This window comes from Oculina patagonica, chromosome 6, assembly GCF_052425735.1.
Source record: "Oculina patagonica isolate OP01 chromosome 6, crgOcupat, whole genome shotgun sequence".
NCBI classification, from domain to species: Eukaryota; Metazoa; Cnidaria; class Anthozoa; order Scleractinia; family Oculinidae; genus Oculina; species Oculina patagonica.
The window spans coordinates 2401022-2421202 of record NC_135763.1 but is presented as its reverse complement, the minus strand read 5'-3'; the positions used below and the strand labels follow the sequence as shown (position 1 = coordinate 2421202).

Sequence of the window (20181 nt, the reverse complement as noted above, 5' to 3'; positions counted from 1 at the left end):
TTCCTGTTTTCGATCTGGTTCTTGTTCTGTTCTGGTTCAGGGCTGTTTTCATTGAAGTGAAGGGAGAGCCGGAGAGGTTGGAATTTGGACTTGTCGGAAACAGCCTTGTCGCGTGCGCATTTATAACCTTTTTGTTGCTTATTTTCGCGGAACTTAATTTTCGCGATTGCGAAAAATTGCGAAATTAAAGACCCGCGAAAAAAGAGTCTTCGTGAAAATTTTCGACGCGAAATTTAATACTCTGTCAGTATACATGATTATGAGTATACAACCTTTGTCCTCGTCCTGCATTAACGCTTCCATATTCATACCCTCTTTTCTCCGAATCATACAACAGAGAGAGTCCGACAGGCCGCCATCCGAACCAATATGGCGCTGGGCTCGTCGGACTCAACGATCAATCTCTACGACTTCACAAAAAAATAGGGGACTGTGAACAGTCTACGTAAATGCCTATCTGTGTAGTATAACGTTATGCTTTGTCGCAAACGAACATGTCAGCCTGTCTAAAATTCTATTTTATCATACTAGACCTAGTTTTATTCAATACCATTGTAGAATATTGCTATGGAAAACTGATTAAAACCCGTAGCGCCATTTCTGAGACTACCTGTCTGTTAATCTCATCTCGTTCTCAATCCAACATTCTCTGTTCCTCACTGCCGCCTTGGCTACACTACAACTCTTCCACCTCGCCTTCAGTTTCTGTCTGTCGATGCTGATCAGTATTCGAAAACTTTTCGCGAAATTTAGTTCCTTTCAACACGATTTTTCCGGAATTTACCGGAGAAAATAAAGTACCACAAATTACCGCATGCTCTTAGTCAATGAGAAAATAGATATGATTACAATGTATATTTAACTGTAATAAAAATGTAATATATCCAAATAATAAGCCTGAATTAGCAGTCCTTCCTCGTGCTCATTTCTTCTCCTACCAGACTGATGCGACTTGAAAAATTCCATACTGATGACGTAGTTCTACAGAGATTCGTGTAGTGCCTCTGATTGGTTGTTACTTGCGCGCGAAAATTCAAAGCCGAGAAACGACCAATCAGATCTAGAGACGCCGCAAAGCTACGTCATCACTGTAGAATTTTTCGGGTCGGAGAGCCCAAGCGTGCCAAATATGGTTGTCAAGTAGCCCGCGTAGCCGGCGTTCAAAGGGGAAGAAGAAAGGGAATTCAAGCGCGAGAAGCTGAGAGAGCGCCACTTTTAACACAGGCTAATTGTCAAAGTGAGAGTAGTTCTAAAAGGGAATGCTGTTGGTTACTGACGTTTCGACAACCTGAGCGGAAGTCATTTTAAGGCTCAAGAAAAGTTGTTAGTTGGTCGATGATTGACCAGGTTCGTTGTGATGGTATTGGTTGTAAGACTGGTGTAAAGTTCGTCAATAATGATTGTTTAATTGAGAATCAGTTTTGATCTCGTTCAGTTTTGTCCCATCGGATCTAGTTCATGTGAAAAGGAGCTTTATTTATGAATTGGTTCATTAGATAATCAAATAAAGTCACACAAAACACAACAGCAAAGATCGACAATGCTTTAAACTGATGGTTTTTAATTCACACATGTTTATTGATTAAGAAGGCTTTGATCTTTGAAGATAAGCCTACTGTCGTTTTGCGATGGACTGATTTACATCCACTGGAAGAAAAGCTGCAGTCAATAAATAAATTAATAAATTAATTAAATCTCCAGAGCTATTTGCAGTAATTCATGAGCACTTTGTCGTTTAACCTTACAATAGCGGGCTCCAAAAGGTCGTTGTCAATTTCTAATAACGTTTTTAGCGTTTTGTGTTTTCACACTTTCGACTATAAAAATCTCGTCCCTAAGATTTAACTCCAAAACTGTTAAAATTTGATGACAAGAAATTGCGTAGCAGTTTGTCCATGCAAGGTTTTAGTGGCTCGTTTTATTTGTCCGTTTCTCTTGATGCCAACCAACATGTCATGCGGCTGTTGTCTGTAATATCTGTGAGACGCGTAAGAGTGAAACGCGTTCTGTTCATGTGTCTCTTTGAAAAGTGAGTCCCGGTTACTTTGGCTACGCTGAAAGAAAACAATAAGAGAGAAAATGAGTGGAGTGGTGGAAGAGAAAAACGAAAAACATTAACTTAGAAACAACCACTGCGGCGGCAAGTAGCGTAACCAATGAGAACTCGAAGCAAAAACACGTGACTCAGCAAGCACGGGAAAAGTCGGGTAAGCCAATTCACGGTTAAAATCTAATTGGCTGATAAAAGATTTATTAGGCAATCAGCTATGCTCTTATTGAGCACACTGCACGAGCTGCTTTGAACCGATTTACATGTATCGAATCGTTTTTGCCATCAACATGAGCAGAAAAGTTAAACTCGGTTAAACTAAAACTCAGTTTTGGGATTCTCCTTTGAATTAGTTTTTGTTCGCTGCATTCCCTCCAAAAACGTCAACTAAAAATTTTAAAAGAATATGAAATACGCCATTTGCATTGTAAGTTTTGTAATTTTCGGTTAAGGAGCTAAGTACTTCACTTACCAACCCGCGAAGACTCCCGTCTCTTCTCATAGATAGGTACCTGCCCGTCGCTGTACTCATCAGCCTGACGAGACTGGGGCCAAATGACTGCATCTCAAACAACACTGAAAATAACACAAAGCAAAGAACGATATTTATTTCTTAAATTGTAAATGAAAAGAAGCTTAAAGAGAGACGGAAAAAAGGGAACATTTTCATTTCTACCCCCCCCCCCCCCCCCCCCCGAATAAATTGTGACTGGTAAATTTCTGTCCAGATGTAAAACAGTATTATGCAAAAGACATGAACCCAGTAGGAACCCATTAGGAAGAAAGGATGACTTACGATGGCGAGGACTTAAAATATTACAATTTATACAGTTGAACCGTGAAAAGTTGTTGCTCAAGGTTTCAAAGTGGCTCAGAATCCATAACAGAAATTTTGTACAAATCTCGGTTGCAAAACACGATATCTTTACGAAATTGTCCAGTTTCATACCCTTGATAAGCCCTGAGCTACAACTTCATAAGGGTTTTGGCTGGGCTTGAAACCGAGGGAGCTTATTTCTTAAAAGGAATTATAAGCTGCATATATAAAGAACCATTAGAAATGAGATAAAAAGAAACCTGCAACTTTACTGAGACCCTAATGAGGGATGTACTGTACAAATTCCACTCTAATTATAATAAAACGTTTTGATCCGCACTTTTCTTGCAAACTTCATCGGCTGACAAAGATAAAATGCTTATTTGTCACGAGCGTGGGACAGAGAATTATTCATTGCCTATTTCTGTAAGGTTGTTGACAAGTAAATATGGAGAATTTAGATGCACTGTAATCAAGAATTTTTGCAGACATATTTCAATGAATAAAAAAAACCACCAGTTGTAGGCTCATTCTGCTAGCAATAAACAATACTCCGGTTATAAGCCCTCCTCCATAAATGAAAAAAAAAAAAACGTTTTTTAGAAGCGTGCCGTTTGTGATGGTTATAAGCTGAGCTTACCGTACTTGCTGCCCTGGTCAACCGTCCCCTTCACTGCGCCACTGGGAAGGATCTGAAGATGATATCCGCTGCGGCAGAATATTTTACAGTGCGTTGTAGCTGTCGGTCGTTTTGTTATTTTGCGGACACGTTTCAAGGAACTTTCCGTGGACGGTTGTGGCCATTTCTGCTTCTTGGAAAGAAATGTTTTTCGGGAATGGTTTCTGATTCTGTCGTTTTCGTATCTGGTCATGGATGTTGAGATAGATCCTCTTGAAGTTCTTGCGGCATCTTTAGTTTGGGATTTGGTTGCGTTATACGGTTTAGCTGAAGTGTTTATTTCCGTGAAGCAAAAGAGTTGAAGTAAGAAAAGCAGATGAATGGAATTCATAGTTGACTGCTTTGAAGAAAATTAAAATCGGGAAGAAATTAATTTTTAAAACGTCACTGATTAACAAGGGTCTTGTTTGAGTACACAAGCCAACAGTACTTCTTAACTCCTTCTGGAAACGCTTTGGCAAGACAGATTGCAGAAGAAATTATGCGAGTAATTGGGAAAAACAAAGAAAGAACATTTGAAACAGAATTTCCCGACCCACTGACTAAGTTCAACCTTAAATAGTTCAGATACTTTCGGTCACAAGGGACTTCAGGTCTCAGTTGACTAAAATTTACAAAAGCCTTACATTTTTTGGCCAGTTCTTAATTATTTCGGTTGTAATATTTCATCCACTTACGATCATTTCACCCAGCTAACGGAGCATCTTTGAGATTTTCTTGATCGTATGAGGCAATCGTTAGTAAGCTTAATTAGGTCAAACTACTTGACGATTTTTAAATAAGTACTCAAAATCCGTTACTTGATCTGTGCTACTCAACGGTCCACAAAGTAAATATGGCTGATACAAATGTTCCAAAATGGACACATGGCCTACATTTGTAAAAGAATGGCAGCTTACGTTCGGATTCGGGAGCTATTTTGAAAACGGGCAGGGCGAAAAGAAAAACAAGTAGGCGAAAGTAAAAATATTTCGTTACATGTTTAATCTGTATCTAAGGAATTCTGATCCAGTGATCCGTAATATTTTTTCTGTATGATTTGTCGAGCTTAGCAAAATTCCCGTAGGAAGCTTCAAGAAACACAATTCAGTGTAACCCATTTTAGCTAAGAATCAGTTTATCAGTGTTTGCCGATGAAAGTGAAGAAACAAAATTGTAGCATTGCAAGACTATGCGCTAACAGCTCGCGTACATTGTTTGGCTCTTACCTGCTTGTGAGATGCCGATTTTGTAATCACCAATTTAGAAGCAAATGGCAGCTGAAATCGTGGCTTCAGCTACACCCTGAATGTCGAAATGATTTCATCTTTATATCATGATGGGCACATCATGATTTCAATAAAACCAGCGATGACACAATTCACAATTAACACTTCAGCCAGACACTCTAAAGTTCTTAGCACTCTATTGTAAATTCAACGACAAACTGCTCTCAAAGTGACGACTCTAAACAGGAAAGATTTATTTAGTTTGTCACCAATTGTTGTTTATTTCGGTCAATGGAGGCTTTGCGGTTTCCTGGGTTTAAAAGCACAAAATTGCTCTGCCTGCTTGAGATGCCTTCGTATTATTAGCCATTGTGTTGGATCTGCAGTGTCGTAAAAGGAACACGCCAAAAATTACGGCCTTTCTTTTGCAAACAAAGCAACACATTGAAAAGTATATACGTTGTTAGCACGTTCGGTTTCGGGCATTCAAAGGAGGCAGTTGAATTGAGCCTAAATCACTTCCGGAATACGACCGGTTTCCTTTAAGACGCGTTAAGCTTAAAATAAGATTTAAAAATCCTTAAAGGAAATTATTTTCGTGGGCAAGATTTTTCATCTCCCAAAAGGGACTCCAGACTGCCCAGAGGGATTTACTTCCAAGTTAGTGTTTGTTTGTCATCTCTTTAACTCCCATTTAAACTGCAAAACGAATATTTTTTGTTAAAAAGTTTGCATGACTTTCTTGCTTGTCTTTTTGTCTTCGACTCGGAATAAGCGCTTACAGAAGTTAATTTACACTGCATATAAAGCAGCGGCGCGCCTTTGAGCTCACGTGTACTCAGTGCGAAGGTTTTGTTTCTTTTCAGTTTAACCAACCTTCCATGACAAGGCAGTTTTCTTTGGCAGCTATGCACCAGGTGGAAAATACTATTGTTAAATTTGTCTTCTGTAAAATAAAAGTCCTGCCTTCTTTACTGTGAGTGTAATAAACACCGTTGAGGGCGGAGTTCAACGACAAAGACGATACAATTTGTGTCCGGCCTTTTGCCCGCCTTCAAAATAAATTGCTTCAGTGTTTTTATCTTCTCGTGGTCTAAACACAAAACAGGAATTAATTAATGTTTAAGTATATGATGAAGTTGAAATCGTATATGTACTGACTTTTCTGATAGACGTGTACGCCTGTGACCATACACTTTTAATTCTGGAATTTTTCTTGAGTACCAATAAAGGAGCGCCAATTCGCAGAAAGCAACTCGTGTTGACAAGAAGGCAACTCGTGTCGTGTCAGATTATTCCACGACAAGCTATGAGATTCTTTTATCCGTTCCACAGAAAGCAACTATGAAATGTTAAGTGTCTGATCAATTCAACTGTAAACCTAAAAGGGTTATGTTTATAAAAAGTGATGAAAGTAACAATGTTTAGAGTCGAGTTAAGAATTTTAAGTCATTTGTAGTTGTGTTTCATTGAAGTTAAGTTTTGTTTCACAATAAACTCATAAGCTTGAATAAGTTTTTAGAACATAGCTCAGTTAAGCTTTCAAGTGTTACATGTACTCCATTTAATTGCCACGCACTTACCAAGTTACTGGTTTACATTGTATTTACTTACTTATTTACCTACTTAACTAGCTACTCGCTTGCTGACTCACTTATATTAATATAACTCACACATCCTTGTAGTCTGAATGGCTAATACTAACTCATTCACTGCCCAAACGTGTTCGCGTCCTTAATTCCTTAGTTTATTATTCGTTCAAGGTCATATTCAATGAACCTTTCTAAAAACTTGTATTGCATCTGCTTTGAACGTTTTCCTAAACCTGTTTTTGCACACCTTATTCAATTCAGAAGGTCTTGCTGTTTACATGTAGCCGGTACAAGCAATGTTTTCTACAAAGGTGTTTTCGCTAGATTCCTAATTCGGTTTTATATACACCTTAGTATCAAATTAATTCACCCCACAAAGCCTTTGTTCTTATTATTTTTCGCATTTTTGTCAATGCTCTTAATCCCATTTTTCAGTCTTCCCTGCAGCAACCGCACGCCTTTGTAAAACCTTTTTCTTTTCTCGCAATGTGCAAAGTCATCGTTTACCACATACCGCAACACTTCCTCCTAAGAAAAACTAGCTAATGTATTGCGTATAAATATGTTGAGATGCTAGGCATTATTTGTCAATGGACAAAAACGAGATTTCGTAATCCTGAGCAAACTGAACTACGAACATTCAAAACTTATCTTAGAAAAAATGGATACAATTTATATCCTAAGTTCTATTTGAGATACATACAACAAATTCAAGTTTTTGAGAAATGAAGGAGAGGTTTTGCAAACGAGAAATCGGGTTGCTTTCAGAGTAGGGGAACAGAAAAAAATATAAGAAAGGGAGAGAGGTAAAAAGTACTTTAAGACGAATTCTTCTAAGAAAATCCCAAACGTTTGACATTTGTTGTAAGGAAGTGACACCGCAACCGGGCCCTGTGTTTAAAAAAAGATGAGGCGATGCATTGAAGAAAAATGGCTGCTTTAAAGGTTTTGAATCAGTATTGAAGTCTATTCTTTTCGTCCTTCGTCGGCAGATAATTATCAAGCGCAGTCGGCACAGCTTTGTCTACAATTATTACGTTCTTATTGGTTAATCATGGCTATGGAACTAAAATTTCTCTCGGCTAGTTTTCGCATCAGACGTCTGTTCCCTGAACTGTCAGTCCGACGGGCAATATATCATTTGACAATAGCCCACACCGAGTGAAAAAGTGATAAAAAGAATTAAAACGACACTAGTGTTCAATGTTTTAAGTTCAGTGCGTCGGACCTTGTCGCGCAATCAGTAGGAGAAAATATCTCCTGCTTATGCTCAACACTAAATCAGGCAAAGCAAAGTGCTTTGTTTTGTTTTTCGTTCAGCAAAGGCCCCCAGATAACAGTGATTTGCATAGTTATTTGTTTCCCTCAATTTTCTTCAAGCTGTTTTCATACTGTGAATTTAACAGCGGTGCAATTAAATCGATTGGAACACCTACCTTCAAACAGATCCGCGCGCTCTAAGATTGTTTGCATTTTCCACAGAGCTTGCACGATTCAGAAGTTCCGGTTTTGGCCGCCGGCTCACCAAGACGTCCAAATCTTTCAGACAAGTCTGGGTGAAATTGCCTTTTGCATGAATATTTTGCATTTTATTCAAAGTTCTCTCGACATACAGCACCGGTGTAGCGGCGACGCCCTTGACAGAGTAACATCTCGCAAGCGTAAAGAGATCATCATGGGTTTGTCGAAGGTAAGAAATGGATGTTAAAGTCGCATGTCTTTCTTTAGAAACCAGTATGTGGTAGAAACTCTTGAATAGCAAAATAGCTTGGTTTTACGATATTCAGTCTCACGTACACGCTAGAAAAGCGTGGGCAGTACTGTAAAAACAATTTTTCTTTTTTGTCAGGTTGTAGTATTGCACGGTTGGGCGGTTTTTGTAGCGTTTAATGACTGAAATGGTAGTCAGATATTAGTTTTATCGAAATGGTTGGACAAGATAATTTCAAATGAAATAGAGCTGTGAATTAAATTGTAAAGTAATTCAGAAAGAAGTAGATGTTGATATGTCTTAAAGCCGTTAAACTGCATGAAGCATGTAAAAATTCTAATTTCTGTAATGGTAAACTTTATTGCTGATCAAAATTAGCTTTCATAATTAAGGGCGCGTTAATTTTGCAGACGGCCATGTGAGGCAAGAAGCGATAAAACCTGTCGTTTTCAAACCACGGCCAAAACCACGCCAGTAGGGTTTGAGGTTAAGGGAGAACTTTCTGGTGATTTCTATGTGCAGTCGAGATCGCATTTTGCCCATATATTTTTTACACGAGATGTACTGTTACAAAATTCTGCTCGCGTGCCAACATGTACCGTGATTACATTTTAAGCCTTTTTAAATTTCTTTTAAATAGTTTTCATTGTATTTGGCAGCAAAACCAAATTATTTCTATTTGTCTGCCTGCTCACCGGGACCCCATACCGTAGCGTGCTTAATTAGCTTTTAAATAACAGTACTGATATAAAACATGAGGAGAAAAGCACGAAACAGGGAGAACGTTTCTGTAATGTATGTCAGATTCGCGTGCAACTGAGCTTGTAAGCTTTTCGGTCAGTAATAATAATATACAATTTATATCGCGCCCGTTCTGCTCAGAGGGGAAGACTTTACACGACTTACTGTTTTTCCATTTTTTTTTTTGGATGACAATCAAATTCACTTTGCCATCAAGTAAATTCTGTTAGTTGCTGGATGTCTGAATTTATTAGAATTAATTAATTCAGCACAAGGTATAGACATCTCATGGACAGAAAAAGAAAACAGTCAAGCCTATTGAACATGTTGAAAGAGACACAGTTCTGTTGTCTAATAGTTAGTAGGTTGGACTCCGGAACGAAAAATTTGAGGTTCAAGCCCTAGGCGGGGGTTGTCTTGTGTTCTTAGGCAAGTATCTTTCCTCTCACAGTGCCAGGCATGAAGTGCACGCTACTGGGGCCTTTAAATTATTATAATGGGAAATATAATTGAATATATATGACATTGAACTTGAAATTCTTGCTACCTAGGACAAAGTAGACTTTTCTATACCACTGTATTTCTTCCGCCTTCTGAAGCGTTAAAATATTAATTTATATTTCCGCTAAATATCGATTATAATGAATGTATACCCGTCGGTCTGAATCAGTTGTTTCGCCTCCGTTCATGCAAGCAGAGTGCAGACCCAGGGAATTACAAGTTATTAGTGTTTCGTAGTGTTAGAATATAGCTTACGACTCGCGATCACTGAGAATCCACTCAATTAATCCTGAATTAATCGCCAGAAGGCGAATAATCAAGGCTTGTCGCAGTATCTTCTCAGATTGAAAAAAAATATATTTCATTACGAAACCGCTTGCCAACTTAACTGAAATTATTGGTCATAGAAAAAATCTTATTTTCTTCAATAAACTAGATGAGGTAGGTAGTAGCGAGATATGCCCTGTTCCCATGGGTTTCCTTTCTTCTCTCTCCTTCCCAAGCCGCAAATAAGCCAAAACAACTGTTTTCGGTTCAGTAGAAAAGTAACACAAAAACAAGCCTCTGGGTCTAGCGGTAAAAGAACACATAAACCGGCACGTTTATACCTCAAAGGCCTGGTAAAACGAGGAAACATGTTTCCAGAAACACTCGTAGCGCGCGCATGTTTCTTCAATGTTTCCCAGTTCTGCCACACGGGAAGCACTGTTTCCAGCGTCAATTTTGCCTCCAGGAAGCAAAATTTGATTCTGAAATACGCCGGTTTGAAACGTCTGTTCTCTTAATATATCGCTTGTCAGGCCAGCTTTAAGATGGTCTTGATTGCGTTTAACAAATAAAGCTATACTATGGCTTTATTTGGAATGGAACAACCATTTCAATTATCAGCCACCAAATGAAAAGTGCTCTATCAAGAAAAATACTTGGAGTCTTATATCATCGCGTAAAATATCGAACCGTAGCCGACTTTTTCATTTTTCTCCACAGATTAGATCTACTTTATTCATTATTTGTGCCGTGGTGGCTTTTCCTTCATTCCCGTATGTGGTCGCCAGGCCTCGCGACCCAAGATGCGTTCTTCCTAAAAGTCATCACGATATCAACGATTCGACATCGCGCATTAGAATCAACTATCAGATCTTCAAAGTGGCATCAAAAACTCCCTCTCATGTCCAGATTGTTCAGCTCTTTTGCAAGACGGGATATTTTTTGGCTCTAAATGTCACCGCAAAGAGGAACCGGATCCTTGGAATCGTGAACCAATCAAGTGAAAGCAGTAAGTGATTGACAATTATCAACCTTATCCCTGCCCAAAGTGTTTTGAGGATGAAAGGCTGATGAGACGAGGCTTTTTAAAGATGTTTATTCCCTTGTTATGGGTTCTTCTAACCTTCTAACTTTGTTTTCACTGAAATGTAGGACATTCGGTGTTAGTAGGTATTAAGCGTGTTCTATTAGAAATCTACGAATCTCATTGGTCCTTCCGTTGTTGTGTATTTTACAATTAGACTACGAGCCCAAGTTATCAAAAAACGAATAGTAAACGAGGCGCAACAAAGTTGACTATCGCTCATGGAAAACGAGGACGAATAGTCTAATTGTTTTAGTAGAAGAATTCAGTCCAAAATTCACAGTTTTATGCACTTTTAAGCCAAAAATCAAGAATAAGTGTTCCCATAAATGGCAACGCACGGAGAACATGGCTAAGTTTCTCCAGATAGAACACAAACGCGCGCGCGGTGCTCGTGGAAGGGAGAAATTGTTCTTGATTTTTGGCTTAAAAATTTTTGGAGGTTTTGGACTGAAATCCTTTAAAGTGTCTACTAAAAGTCGACTCGCTCATAGAAAACTCACGCTCGATGTCTAATTCTTTTATTTTATTCCAATTCAGCGTTTTTCGAGTCCCAGTCCCTTGGAACGAGCATAGTGAGACTGCGGAATCTAGCCAGCGGACGTTTTCTGGCGATCAATGCAAAGGGACGGGTTGTCACTCAGGTATGACTCAGTAAGAACCTTTTAAAAATTCAATCTTTGAACTACTTGTGTCGCAATCAGAAAGCGTTGCAAGAGAACTGTTACATGATGCAACTTTTGCATGGAAAGCATTTTGAATGGGCAAAATCGAGCTATGGTTGTAGAAAGTACAGCTTAATTCCGTCTTCGCTTTCCGCAATCACTGCGGCAAGTTTTACCGCAAAAACCGTTTCGAGTCAACTTGCACAAAAATCTGGCGTTATGGCACACTGTCTTTATTCCAGTTGTACGGCTTCTGTATCTTTTCTTTTTTGAGCATTTGCAAAACTTATTTTCAAATGCTTAGTAAAAGTATCCAGAAGACCACGATGATTGTCCTCAGCACTAAACGGGGAATCGTGAAATTTGAGATCGAGAATCAGTTGCTTGGTGTTGGAGCATCTTCAAAACGGTACGACAACCACAATAAGTACACAATAGAGCAGTTTTCAATTGAGTGTCGTAAAACCAAAACCCATCACACACAATCAGTCAACAGCAAGTGCGCGCGGGGTCGCGAGCGGCGATTGGTTGGTTCTCCGTTGGCCGAGAAAGTGGCGCGATCCAATCACTGCGTGTGAACGCAAAACCAATGCAAACGCAAAGTACTTTCGACACTCGTGAAACCGCTCTAACTGCAACACCAAGTAATACAATTAATTTTTTCAGAGTTTTCAATCACACAATGAACGCTATGTTCATGTTCATATTTAGCAAATGCTTCAGTTAACGACATGCCGTTAAATCGGCGATTAATCTACTTCATTGCATAAACCAGTTTTAAACTGAAATCATTTCTGTCATTTTCTATGTTTACCATTCACCAGGCCAAAGTTTCAGATGAAAGCGTTTTTAAGACGATGTACGAGGAGAACTATTTCCACACCTTCACTTCGCATAAGTATTTCAAGAGCCGGCGTCACGATTTGTTCCTTGGAATCAAACAGAATGGCCACAGCAAGTCACCCAAGCTAACTTCTCCAGGACAAATGTCTGTTCAGTTTATTTTGTTGCCTAACAACAATACTGAGGACAAAATGAGAATAATGACATCGGCGAAAAAATATCGAGTAAAACAAGGAAAGCGGGATACGGGGTAAAACTGTAATATAGAACCGCATAGATCAGAGATCGTCGAATTCTGATTGGCTATTGATGCGAGGTGTTTAGCGTGAATTGGGACTTAAGCACAAAAGCGAGGCACGTTTTTTCTTTCAGCTTCACAAATTGAAACATAATTCTCTTTTAGTATGCTTTAAAAGTCGGCGCCAATATTGGAAAAACCAGAAAACAGATTTTCGTGTCACGAGTTCTTCATACATTAAAGAAAAAATTTATCCAGCTTAGGCTAAATTTCAACTTTCTTGAAAGACTTGAAAGGTTGAAGAGGCCGGTCTCACTTATTACAAGTGTGGTGGCGTGTTCAGATCAATTGCAAAAAAAAGATAAAAGGGAACATGTATTCATTTTATTAAGCTTAAAAGGCTATGCAATTCAAGAAAAATTCATTACCTGACGAGGTAATTCCATATTAAATTTCCCTTGAAAATATAGAACTCATCGCTTCACTAAATAGATTTCAAGTGAAATTTAATGTAGAATTCAATCGACAGGTAATAGATTTCTCTCAATAGAATAGACGTCATTTGACCACAGTTATCAGAATCCTTCACTTTTTCTCATTACCGGCCATTCTAAATAGAGCAGCTGTTTTTTTAAACTCCACTGCGGATTCAAAATTTAAATAATAAAGGAAAAGCGAAATGAATTCTGGTAGTTGTAGTCAAATGACGACATCGTGCAAATGTGCTATTGTGAAGGCAAAAACTGATAACATGATCATCTGTGTTTTATAAAGCATAATCATGTATAAAAGTTGTTTTTAATGACTCGTATGACATAATGATTCGTTAAAGCTAAAAAGAAGCCCACTTGCCCACATATAGAAAAATTAACCAATCGGAACGCATGTTAAAAATCATGTACTGTAAGCGATGACAACGGTGAGAAAATGTGTAACCGGCCGGTGGAAAACGCGGTAAAACATTAACCTGGGAAATCGCGGGAAAACATGTAAGAACCAGTCAAAAGCGCGGTGAACATATAAACATTGGCAAGAGCGGCTAAACGTGTGTTCAGTAGTAAGCTTGGGAAAATTCGTCATTGCTTTGGTTTTGTTCCTGATTGGCTGAGCAGAAAAGACTTCAGTTCTGATTGGTTCAAGCACGTTGCAGGCATTCTTGACTCAGAATTCAGGTAAAAAATCAAAGGCTTTCAACATTCGAAGTACATAAAATCCTCCATGCAGACAACTATTGATACGTGCTTCGCTTGCGCGCAAACGAATCATGTTGAATACCCGTATTATTGTAGCTACTGGTACATAACTTGTCTTGATAAATATTGCTTATGACATGCATAAAAAGACAAAGATTTAGGAAAGTAGCAATGCCATAAAATTGTTTTTAGTTTCAAGTTTTTATACGGTTGTCTCTAAATCTCTAAACTAGCGACAGAACAGACGTTTTTTTACGGGGTTGGGGAGTTTTACTCAGTCGTTTCATCTTTTAAGCATAGATTAGAGATTTGTTTCCTGTTCAGTTCCTTTCTTTCACATGTTTCATACTGCTTACATGCAGAAGTCCACAAGCAGAAATCGTCGCTTCGTTCGTAGTGAAATGCGCCCCATACGGGGGTAGGGTATCGGCAGTACGAATTAAATTTACTCAAACCAAATTAGTATCAACTGCGAATGAAGATAAAATTAGAGAAGAGGACTGTTTACAAAGTGGATAACAGTTTAACATGACAATACATGGAGTGTCCTTACCGAGGTGTGACGGCACTGTAAAATCTGACTAGGCCTGAACCATGGTATGACTACAGTCAACTCTCTCCCTGAACGGACACCTCCATAAGACGGAAACCTCCATAAGACGTACACCTGGCGTTGGTCCCGTCCCTGCCGTTCTTCAGTCATTTTACTGTAACTAAACTTCCTATAAGACGGACACCTCTCTAAGACGGACAGTTGGAGCCGGTCCCGAAGGTGTCCGTTTTATAGAGAGTTGACTGTTTCACATATTTATAATATATTTATTTAAAGCCTTTACTGTACAAATTTATTTTTATTATAAGTAGGCGATAAACCGAGCTGTATCTAATATGTTGTCGTGAGTGAAGTTCATTTGACTCTAAATTAAAATTGCATTCAAACTTACAGTCGTTTTGAAATAGCTGGATACCCCTTTCCGAAAATTCTCGGTTTACCTGGCCGATGCTCTTTCATGTACGCCAAAAATCATCATCATCATCATCATCATCATCATCATCTTCATCATCATCATCATCATCATCATCATCATCAACAACAGTAATAACAATAACAGCAACGAGAACAACAAAAAGCAGTTATATCGTCTTCCAGAATACTTTCCTTATTGTCCCAGTTTGCCTAGAATACAATGCCCCTTAAGGTGTTTTACCTTAACCGTGCAAATTCAACACAATAAAACCTGTCTCTGACAAAGGCTAACTAATAAATAGAAGACAATGGTTTTCAGGTTTGTGGAGTTTCAAATGGTAATAGATCGAAAGAAAAAAAGGAGCATCTAAAACGTGTAGAGTGTGAATAAAACTTTTAATGAAGAAAACAATGCTTCCTATTGAAAATAATGCACCTACAATGTTGCCCGAGGGGGGTCGGGCGGGGTGGGGTGCATTTTCTTTTCATTCCCCCCCTTGGTCATCCCCATGAGGTGGTCAGTGTCCTTCCCTTCTCTCCTCCTGGGGCTCACGTCGATCATCCCTACCCTGGGGCTCCCCACGTCATCCGTGGCCCGCCCCCCCCCCCGGGCTAACATTGATAGGTGCATAACGTAAGAAAAATTGTGTTCTTTTTGAGACCTACAAGCAGTTCAATAAAAGCAAACACGCCCACAGTATTACCGAGTCGTGTTTTTTTTGTCACTTATTGTAACACGATTCATGAACCTCAGGAACCCAGTGCAGTTAGTCTGGGTGAGACGAAGTCAACCGAGCGGCAACTCGGCATGACGAAAGCGACGATTTTACAACTCGGCTTACTTCGTTTCTACCGACTAACAACCCCGGGTTTCCGAGGATGATTTATGAAGTACTTGAAGGCTTAACCGTATTGCACTCCTTACGATTACTTAGCGCTTCATTTGTAATCAACCGAGAATTGTGCCAAGCGCTGCAAATCCCCAGTTATCGGCATTGAGAGCGATAAATTGAATGGCATCCTGTCCAGGAAGCGTGGAAGTTGCTTGTTTTACTTCTCCGTTTCGTTTTATGCTGATGAACATGTCGTAATGTTCGCTCATGTAATACTTGAACGACGCGAACGATACAAATAGATTCTCTTCGTGGTTTTGATAAAATAAACAGTCGTCTGTTGCATCTTTCTGTAGAAGAAGAAGATTGTTGTTTAATACAAAAATCGTATGGTTAAGCAAACATATTAAAGCACTTTAATTATTTTTATACCTAATCGTACCTTTTTGGTACGCTTCGGCGACTTGGTCGCGCCATCTTAATTTCGTAAAATACCCATCGCGAGACCAAACAAGCCTGCGACATCAAAACAGTGACTTGATATCGCAGGAATTCAAAACAGTAGAGAATGCTTGTGACTGGCTAATTGCGAATTTGGGTACGGTAAATGCAAAAACTTTTCTTAAAGTAGAAAAGCTCTTACACACACTATTCACGAGAATAGCATATTCTCTTGCACTATTTTAATGGCCATATGTACAATTTAAGCTGCTAGTTATCTCCCCACATCATTGTTAAAGTCGCGCACAGTTTAACCCCTCTTCCCTCGTTAAAAGTACCCCTCCCCCGCACTGTGAGAACAAAAGAACAAAAGACTGTTCCCTGGTGAAGAAACTATCAACTAAGCGCTCTCTTTTCCTTCCCAGTGTCCCCCGCGCGCTTTCGTTGCCATTCTGTCCAGGCTCCGCGCGCTTACTTTTCACCCTTCCCCATTTCCCAGCCCTTACTATAAATAAGAGGCCTCTGCAGAGGAGAGAGAACTAAGCGATCTCGATTATATCTTGTAGCTTACAAAAATACTCGAAAATACACAGACAGTTGACTTACTGTTGTTTCAAGCACTCCTTTGGAATCCATTGCTAGGAATTGTCCAGTTTCAATGCTTCGGATTCGGACAACACTTGGACCAAACGATTGAAGTTCGAACTTGACTGAAAAATATAAGAAAGTGTTTTGAATACTGCTAAACAATCTGTAAGATTACGCTTTAAGCCCCATATAAGGATGGAAATATCGAAAATGTGAAGAGGTCGTTTTTGTTTCTTTTTTGTAGCATGGAAAGTTAAATGGTGAACCGGATAGTTCATTCTTATACAATTAGCTATACGTTTGTTCAGTGCAATTTTAGCTAATAGTACAATTTAAACTATTGCAAGAAATCCTATCTTAGGATCCATATATGTGGAGTCCTCCCCTCCCCCCTACTTATAGCTGTCTAAGTTGTCAAGAACCGATCGTTATGAGTTGTGAATACCTTATTCTTAAGAAAGAGGGATTTTGACAAAGCCAAGTTAAGTGAAAGATACCTTTGAAGTATGCTTTCGCAGACTCGGGAACTATCTAGCCAGCTAGCACAATTTTGTTTCGTTCAGATAATTTAGGCGCCTAACGAGTTGCGCAAACGGCAGTGTAAGGACGTCATGTTCAAATCGGTTGAAGAATATTCCAAACAGAATCCCGCAGTTTAGAAAAACTTGAGATCACCGGAAAAAGGCGAGTAATTAATGTAATAAAATTAATGTAATCTATAAGGCTGTGGCTATCTTGTTGAGGAAATCTCCCTAAGACATCCGGTTTCAAACAGATTTGTTGTTTTGTTTCGGTCTCGCCGCAGCGGTACTGCTGGCAAGAAAAGCGCTAGAGAATTCCGAGGAATTCCGCCCTTGCGGTATGGCCTTTGAGTCTTAATCGGCGTCTGGTCACTGCGCAAACATAAAAAATGTTACTTTATTGCAAGAACATAACGTTATGTTTGCTGTTCTTCGTTCTTCAGAAAACGTACAAAAATATTTGCTGTTTCTTTTTCTATTGAAACGTGGACGAAAACGTGAATTAAAGAAACCTCTTTCAACAGGCTCACTTATTATACAGTTTCCTCTGTCGACATTCAACAAGCAAGTTATGCAACTTAAAAAGCAACTTCTGCTACGCTAACTTTGTTGAAATCTGGGAAAACGTGGGTCACAAATCAAGTATCGCCGATACGGGGTTGGGATCATTGTCCACTCTAACGATTTACTTCTAAGAAACATTCACGTCTGACAAACTCAAACGCGAGAGAAGCACTTTGTCCGCCTAGCCAAAAACTGAATGTTTGAATCGTTGCTTCAGTTTTGAAGTGCGTCTTTGGGAATGACGTTAAACTTGGCCCCGCTGACTTCAGAGTCCATAAATATCTATAAGTAGTTTTCTGTATACCGGCCTCCCGAACAGAAAATATGTCAAATACTTATGACATTGTCATTATAGTTTTAATAGATTTATTGTACCTAAGCTCTTCATCTGGCAGAACTATATATAGATATTTACTGATAGGCTGGTTAGCATAGCATAACATGCAGTTGGTATTTCAACTGTGCTTTAAAGAAACTGTCTCTATATTTATGTGTATCCATGCTTTAAACAAGCTTTGTGCAGGCTGACGTAGGGCATATAAGAAGAAGCGTTCGAGTGATTGCCGGCAAGCAAAGAGGCATCCTCAAAACTATTCTTGATCTTTAGAGAATTTTTCACTTATTTCACCTTGTTTAAAAATCGTAATGTCAAAGCAAAACACTCGTGTTAATGAGCTTTCTGTTCATTGGGAGCCAGACAACTTCTTGCCATGTCAGTCTTAATTGTTTTTGTTGCAATTATTTTTTCACATGGATTGGGCGGCAGCTCCTCTGAACATGGGTCGCTACAGATGCCTGCCCTGTGAGAATCCAAAATTTGCAGGCATTAACCGTTCAGCTGATCAGCTGATCAATGATCAATTGTTCGATTTTCGTAGTCTTTGCAGGCATCTTCCTGTGGTGATTTTAATCATCTTAGACTCAATCCCAAAAATGTCACATTTTATGCGTTTTTGAGTTGTGTTTTAATTTTGGGGTTATGCTCGATGTCTTAGTAGTACCGTATTACACTGGTATTAGTTTCTGACGCTTCTACCGCCGGGAAGGCCGGACTCAGATAGGAAATGAAATGAAATTTAAATTTGCACACGCCGCGGACCTGGTCTAATAAAGGCCAAAACCCACATTTTACATTTACAGCACTTTCGTGTAGTCAGAAAATTTTCCATGTCCACGCTCTGGATCGAGAAAGAAAAGAACGAAGATCTATATATACTTACCAAACTTGCTGAACTGGTTTAACGACCCTGAAACTGTGCCATTTGCGTTGCAGTAAAGAAACAAACCCACGCGACCAAAAAGCCGAACTTGTTTGCTGTTTGTTGGGAATTTGGTTAACTTTACGGGCCCTCGTTCCTTTACATGAACTGCAGGTCTTTTGTTCCTCTGCGTATGCTTGCGAGGTTGATGAGTATGAAACTTGTGAGAGCTGCGATCTTCGCTCGATCTTGTAATGTTTGACTTTTTATCGCTTCTGAAACCACGCGACTGGACGTCGCTCGGAAAGAAGGTCACACACAAGACGCTGAAGAAAACCTGGAATGTAAACACAACGGTGCGAAGAGCAAACATCACTCAATCTTAAAGTAATAGTAAACAAAGGAAACCATTATCGTGTTTTAAGTAATTAAGATATCGACTGAGGACGTTACCATTAAAAATAAACTGCTCATGTCGGGCGGCTTGATCCGATTTATGAATTGCAAGATATCGACGGCAAAAGAGAAATGAAAAGATCTTGCTGATGGCCCGCAGTGGGCCTACCTTAAAGAGCAGATACTGTTTCGTAAAACCCAGACAAGCTGAGCCACGATAAAACAATGATCGCCCGCAAACTGACACCAAAAACGTTACTCTTCAGATTTCTTAGTTTGATTTTTTTAGACTGAGCCTTTTTTGTCAATATGGGAATTTTAATACTGTTGATCGGATCATCCTCTTATCCTCACTTCATCTTCATGTCATCTTAGACTGTGTAAGACTCTGTGACATGTGTCCCTTTGGTTTTCTCATGCCACCCACTTCGATTGAGGGGGACGAATATCAAACGATACCGCTGCCTTTAACGTCGCACAACGCTTTTAATTTCTTGGCAGGAATACACTTGCTTTTTCGCTCTTTTAAAAGAAATTATTTGCAAGTACTTCCGTTTTTTAAGTGCATTGTGAGGCAGCATGTCTGTTATTCATTTTCAATCACCGTTAAATCTTATGTATGTAATTTCAATGACGTTTTTCCCCTGCGCATGCAGTTCACCCATTTCTTGGCCTGATTTCCGGACTGATCTGCTAGTATCGATGCTAGAACTTATGACAAACAACAAAAAAATAAAATTGCCATTTCCAAGCTAAAAGTTCAGATTGCTTGAAAGAAAAGATTGATCATGACGTTATAAAACTCATCAATTTTTAGAATTACAGCCTTCTCGTTCGTATTACGTTTAGCTTTGATTTACAACTTCGATGGAATCTCAAAAAGAAAGAAAAAAACATCAACTTAACTATAACTATCGAACAAAACCATGGACTTCATTGAAGTATTTAACTTGGTTATTTCACGAAGAAAGGTAAAAGTGTCCTAGCACAATAACCATTGCTAGATAAACGGTGATATTTCCGAGTTGCAATTGAATTTTTTTTTCCTACAAAGTGACATGACGAAACTTGCCAATCTACAAT

At 39.1% G+C, this 20181-nt stretch overlaps 3 protein-coding genes across 5 annotated transcripts; 1 reads left to right on the top strand and 2 right to left on the bottom strand.

Moving 5' to 3' along the window:
- Positions 1-1564: 1564 nt before the first annotated feature.
- On the bottom strand, positions 1565-7918 carry LOC144656499 (fibroblast growth factor 1-like). Of its 3 annotated transcripts, none has more exons than XM_078516724.1 (4): positions 7783-7918; positions 3508-3883; positions 2523-2626; positions 1565-2054 (listed from the first exon to the last, which is right to left on the bottom strand). In XM_078516724.1, exons 2-4 carry the CDS (start codon positions 3875-3877, stop codon positions 1857-1859), a joined length of 672 nt encoding a protein of 223 aa, XP_078372850.1. In that variant the 5' UTR covers positions 3878-3883; positions 7783-7918; the 3' UTR covers positions 1565-1856. The 3 variants fall into 3 exon arrangements, with proteins under 3 accessions (XP_078372850.1, XP_078372849.1, XP_078372851.1); XM_078516723.1 differs by lacking the exon at positions 7783-7918 and adding an exon at positions 4755-4958 and having other exon boundaries at positions 3508-3886; XM_078516725.1 differs by lacking the exon at positions 7783-7918 and adding an exon at positions 4755-4958.
- A 1-nt stretch (position 7919) lies between these two features.
- On the top strand, positions 7920-14494 carry LOC144656498 (putative fibroblast growth factor 1). The gene is made up of 4 exons (XM_078516722.1): positions 7920-8036; positions 10287-10575; positions 11191-11294; positions 12140-14494. The coding sequence occupies exons 1-4, from the start codon at positions 7920-7922 to the stop codon at positions 12410-12412; spliced, it is 783 nt and encodes a 260-aa protein (XP_078372848.1). The 3' UTR covers positions 12413-14494.
- Positions 14495-15191: 697 nt separating this feature from the next.
- LOC144656824 (fibroblast growth factor 1-like) lies at positions 15192-19351 on the bottom strand. Its single transcript, XM_078517067.1, has 4 exons — positions 19156-19351; positions 18724-19039; positions 16437-16540; positions 15192-15739 (listed from the first exon to the last, which is right to left on the bottom strand). Exons 1-4 carry the CDS (start codon positions 19174-19176, stop codon positions 15506-15508), a joined length of 675 nt encoding a protein of 224 aa, XP_078373193.1. The 5' UTR covers positions 19177-19351; the 3' UTR covers positions 15192-15505.
- Positions 19352-20181: the final 830 nt, after the last annotated feature.